This window comes from Berghia stephanieae, chromosome 3 (assembly GCF_034508935.2).
Source record: "Berghia stephanieae isolate SIO BIC M18660-M18661 chromosome 3, UCSD_Bste_1.3, whole genome shotgun sequence".
Taxonomy (NCBI): domain Eukaryota; kingdom Metazoa; phylum Mollusca; class Gastropoda; order Nudibranchia; family Aeolidiidae; genus Berghia; species Berghia stephanieae.
The window spans coordinates 87,152,192-87,158,191 of NC_088362.1; the positions used below are offsets into that span (position 1 = coordinate 87,152,192).

Genomic DNA, 6,000 nt, shown 5'->3' on the forward strand with positions numbered 1-6,000 from the left:
ATATTTTTCATACCTTTTTTTTCTTCTCAATTTTGGGTAAAAAGTTCGAATTTTGAAAAGATCGGACTCCCCTCCCCTATAAAAATATGTACATCTTTACAAATAGATGGTTTGCTCCTGTAGTATTTAGGTAAGTCAATACAGGCGATCAATATTTGTGTTGTGCCACCTAATTTCTCAACTCGTGTCTGTTTCAAATGATTTTTACTCCCACATCATTCTAAAAGGTGCCTAACAAGTAACTTTAATTGTATGAAATGAAAATATTATGGAATAAATGAAGTATTGTGAAGAACGTTGATATAAACGTTCATAGTCGTTTTATTTTATTTTATCTGCATCAATTTACCTGTTAAGCACCCTTTTTGCACTTGAAATTTCCATCTGTGACTAATCTGTAGAGACGTACCAATTCACATCTCAGTAAAGGGGTGGGAGGGGAGGATGTGTATAAAGTGTCTTATCCAACAACACAATGGGAGGGGAGGATGTGTATAAAGTGTCTTATCCAACAACACAATGGGAGGGGAGGATGTGTATAAAGTGTCTTATCCAACAACACAATGGGAGGGGAGGATGTGTATAAAGCGTCTTATCCAACAACACAATGGGAGGGGAGGATGTGTATAAAGTGTCTTATCCAACAACACAATGGGAGGGGAGGATGTGTATAAAGCGTCTTATCCAACAACACGATGGGAGGGCAGGATGTGTATAAAGTGTCTTATCCAACAACACAATGGGAGGGGAGGATGTGTATAAAGTGTCTTATCCAACAACACAATTGTGGGACCAAAGTTATGATATCTTTAGCCACCCATCTTGTTCTTGAACATGTTGGATGTCCCTTGACTTTGTTACTTTACAAGAAACTGACCTAGTGAAGGCAGCATGTGAGATGAAAAACGGGTATACATAGGACCAGTGAGCGGTAGACACTCAAAATACTTCTTTTTCCTTTTTCTATTTTGCCTTATACTCACCTCCTTCTTTGGTTTCTCCACCTTTTCTGCGGACAGTCTGAGTTTGGACAGGTACAATCTGATTTCCCTCATCCTTCTGGCATCTGAATGAATAAGAGTATTTGGGGGAATGGGAAGTGTGTGAGTGCCTTTGAAGGAAATGTGTACTTTTGTGAATTGTGTGTGTGTGTGTGTGTGTGTGTGTGTGTGTGAGAGAGAGAGAGAGAGAGAGAGAGAGAGAGAGAGAGAGAGAGAGAGAGAGAGAGAGAGAGAGAGAGAGCTTCCAATTTTACATTTTTCATATTTTCAATTGGTCAACTTCACTCATCATTCATTAAAGGGATATTTTATGAGTAGATTCCAGTATCATGTTTACCTCAAGGGTCAAATCAAATCTGTATGGGTCTGAGTCTTATTATGTTTGATGAAGAAGAATATGGTGATGATGATGTAGTTTTGATGATAACTGTGGTAATGATGACGATATGGTTGTGATTCTGGTAATGATGACATACTATGGATGATAATGAAGATGATGTGGTATTAGCAGTGATGATGATGATGATGTAGATAAGGCTGATGGTGTAGATGATAAATGCTGGAGTGGTGGCAGTGGTAGTGGTAATACGCTTCAACAGTCATGACGTCACTTCCCTCGTAATGACGCATGGTAGCTTAGTAACTGGCTCTAAACTATCGGAACAATGGCGGACGCCCTTATGAAATATTTCTCCGACAAGCATAAAAGCGTATCCAGATGAAATAAAAAATATTATAAATCTGATCATGTTTTGACTTTTACAAATTCTGATCACAAGACATATGAAAACTAGCCAGCATGAAAAATAAAAAGTACATATTTTCTTTGTTTAGAACCAAGATGGCCGCCGTTGCTGGGCGACGTGACATCAGACTGTTGAATCCAATTGTGAGTAATAATGATGATGTGTTGGTGATGAGACTCAATCTGTCAAAGAATATCTGAAATTCGAAATCGGAAATGAAGTTTTGAAGTGGTTCCTGGACTTTGTTAAAGTGGAAAACAAATAAATACCTGGTAACGCTCAACTAAATGCATGTAAATGCATAAGACAAAGTCTTTGCACCATTCATACCTTCTTGTCTCTGGGCATCCTGATTGTACCTCATGGATCTTTGAGTATCCCAAGTAGACTTCTTTGTTTGTCTGTTAGAAATAATAAAGACGAATGCTTTCTCACTAGTTTTCAGGGCTTTATGTCTTGTAATACATCTAAAATTTTACAAATGTAAGGACTGAGGACTGGTTCCTTCCCAAGGTCTTGATATTGCCTACTCTCCTCTAATGCCAAATTAATGTAACACCAGATATTTCTAAAACAAAAATAACACTTGCAGGCCCTTGTGAAAATTTTAAAAGATAAATAGTATAAATAAATAAAATGAAATTTATAGAGCGCCACTCCAACGAAGTGTTCAGTTGTGCTTTGCAATACATAGATGACATAAAAATGTTTAAAAAATGAAATGTTACAATTTTAAGAAAATTGAAAGTTACAATTGAAAATGATCTGTTAAGTTATGTTGATCATATATATTCCTTCATCTAGGTATTAAGTCGGGACAGATACCATGACAAATCCGTGGAAAATTTTCCTTAAACTCGTAATAATCAGAATAACAGAGGCCAGATTCACTCTTCTTAATGGTGCCATTGAATTTAATTCAAATCTTATCATTCAGACATTAAATGCAATTTTTAGCCTCATGTTTATCTCAACAGGGGTCCCAATAGCTCAGTGGGTAGATCATTTGCTTCACACATCTTTTTTCCTCCCCTCCTGTCCCTCCAGCAGAGATTGGATTGGTAAGCACTTTGCAATAGACCAGTGTCCATATCCAAATTATAGCAAGTGATTGCTATTGTCCATTTCACAAAATAAAAACTAAGATAAGCTCCAGCTCCATGGGCCTAATGACTCTGAATGACTACTTTTTAACACAAAAGAATATGGGCCTAATGACTCTGAATGACTACTTTTTAACACAACAGAATACCTGATTGAGACTATGGGCCATATTTATATATATTATTATGAGGGAAAGGTATGATGATGGGACATCAAGTGTTTGTCAGAGATTACAGTGAGATTAGATCAAAGTGATTAGCTCAGACAGAGGAAAACATCAAACTCGTTACTACCATTCGTGGAAGCTAATCAATTCAATCCTCTCACAGCGTTATAGCAAAGGATAAATATGAGACTTACTCTATGACTATTTTCTTCTTTTACTTTAAATAATAGACAAGGAAACTCTAACGTCAATATTATGGAAACATGAACATGTTTTGTGAAGATAATTAGGCCAAAAACAAAAATAATATTAACCCAATTACAATCATGAATATAATCAGTATGAGACTAACAAAAATCCACTCCAATACCAGTAGGCTCCATCTTATAAATGAAATCACTATCAATACCAATATTGTTATAACTCAAAGTCCTTCTTATATCCCCCTCCACCCTCCCCCTCTCTTACTTTCTTCTGTACTGCAACAAAAACTACTACTACTACTGCTGCTGCTGCTACTGCTACTACTACTACTACTACTACTACTACTACTACTACTACTACTGCTACTACTACTACTACTACTACTACTACTACTACTACTACTACTACTACCACTACCACAACACAGCAACTAGGCACTGGAATTACAAAATCAATAACCAAACCCAAGGGTAATCAAAAACTTACTCAAATCCTGGAGCACCCAGTAGAATTGCTTGAGGTTCAACGGTAACACGTGATCGCTTCAATCCTTTGTTCATTTTCTTGCTTGGGCCTTGAGGGTCACGTTATATATTGAAAACAAATTAACAAAGCAATATAAGTAAGGCATTTAAAAACTAGGGTAGCCCTATTCGTCCTTAAGGTCGAATAGCTTCAACCGTGGTTGCCGTACGTACGGACAAATCGTGTTGCTTGCACTATTCGTCCTTCACACTAAAGCTGGGCAATATTCCGTTTTTGCTTTTACTGAGCTGGATTCGAATCCACGTAATTACATGATATATCCGTATCGTCTTAAATGTTTCACAAACCCCACCTCCTCTGTTTGTGAGTCAAATAATCAGTTATGTGTGGGTTTTTTTTTAGGTGTGTGTGTGTGTGTGTGTGTGTGTGTGTCTTAATTTCGTGGGGTTTTTTTGTTTGTTTTTTTCTTCTGGGATATTATTTTTATTCCAGAATGGTGATTGATTTCTTATAAGGAACAATTGTCGTGTTCTCCTATTGGTAAGTATCCAATTCAAATACCTGCTCGAGAGTTTGGGTTGGCTAGGCACAGAGGAAGATTCGGCAGGTTTTCTTTGTTTTGGTTTCTGTTTTTTTGGTTTTTTTTGGAGGGGGGGGGGGGGTTGTTGTTGTTTTGTTTTGTTTGCTGTTTTTTTTTGGGGGGGGGGGGTTATTGTTCTTTTTTATTTGTTTTCTCTTGTTGGTTTTTTCCCTGCTTTTGTTTGATTTGTGTGTGTGTGTGTGTGTGTGTGTGGTCTATTGTGTGTCTACGTGTGTTTTGCCTTTTTTACATTTTTTTTCAATCTATAATAGTGGGTAAGCACTCAGTAACTATTTGTTTTAAATGACTAGTATTCAATTTGTCAAAATATTATATTAGTCATAATAGTATAAGTAGCGCAAGAAAAAAAAACAACACCAAATTTCTGTATCTGTTAAGAAGCAGTTTTACAAAAAAAATGTTATAATCTTGATAATTCAGTGAGTGCCATCAATAATAGCTTGAATTTAGCCAAAATTTTTGAACGATGTCGATACCTGTCCTTTAACTTCAGAAAATTTTGTTATAAGTTGTACAGTCTTGAGTAGACTAGCTGTATGACATAATGATAGATTTAATTCATGGCGAATTCAATGCGTTTTCAAATTGGCAGTAAACGAGGTAATTGTATAGACGGGATGGAATTTGGCGGCTTTACAACACGCAAATTAATTCCAAAGCCGAAAGCACAACCTCTGCATTTAAACTTATCTCCATAGACGATGTCAATATATTAAAGATTAATAAAGGACACTAATACCAAGTCCTCAATATTTTCAGTACTTCATTCGTTAGCTAATACTATTAAGTATTTGGTATCCACTTTTGCCCTGACGAGAAGTTAGAATGTCAACGGGCTGGGATTTAAAATGTCAACGGGTTGAAACTGGGTGAAATAGAATGATACAGAACATAAAAGCCCAGTTCGGCCTAAGAACAATAATTTGCCTATGTTCTTAAACTCAGAACAAGGGTAATGTTGTCAGGGGGTTGGGTTGTTGTTTTGATCTGGGTATGGTCTGATAAAGTTACGATTACTGGCCAAAAACAAATTCCTAACTTTAGTTTAAAATTAAAAAATAGAAAGACGGAAATATATACATAATAAGATTGATATATTTAAAACAATGGTTACAAGAAAAATAAATCCACGATTTTTCTCAATAATTCTGTACTCAAACAGCTTTGTATGAAAATGCTGTATTCCATATGTGTAATTTGGCTTATCGCCACTCAAGGTGGTATTTCAATAGATATTATTACAACTAACGTATCTATGTACGCAGTGATACAGACCTGCCAAGCATTCGACTTATTGTGTTATAGTGGAAAAAAGAATACCGTTTCGAAAGGGATTTGTGCTGCATTGTAGGTTAACAAACACGCAGGTCTGACATCCGAATCCACTTATGGGCCTGGTTTAACATTGTTGTATAATGTATTTTGCGTCATTTTTTAAAAAGATTTCTATTACAAGAATGAGCCCATAATGAAATGGTTATCAGACCTAAAAATAATTGCACGTCGATCCACGTCAATTTTAAAACCATCACCATCACTACCACAAGCACTTTTACAACATTATCATTACCATCAGAATCGCTACCACCATCATTTGCACAATGTCATAAGTATCATCAGCACCACAATCAATATCACCACCACAGCATTATACCTACCATTACCATGGTCATATCTATTATTGCCATCACT

At 36.2% G+C, this 6,000-nt stretch overlaps 1 protein-coding gene across 1 annotated transcript in view; it reads right to left on the reverse strand.

Annotated features, from left to right (window-relative positions):
* Positions 1-6,000, reverse strand: part of LOC144968734 (SANT and BTB domain regulator of class switch recombination-like) — a 43,582-nt gene that overhangs the window by 3,695 nt on the left and 33,887 nt on the right. Inside the window, exons 17-19 of the mRNA XM_078907366.1 lie at positions 3,708-3,795; positions 2,078-2,148; positions 984-1,066 (exon numbers count right to left, since the gene is read on the reverse strand). Coding sequence (XP_078763492.1) covers positions 984-1,066; positions 2,078-2,148; positions 3,708-3,795 — 242 coding nt within the window. The remainder of the gene's footprint in view (positions 1-983; positions 1,067-2,077; positions 2,149-3,707; positions 3,796-6,000) is intronic.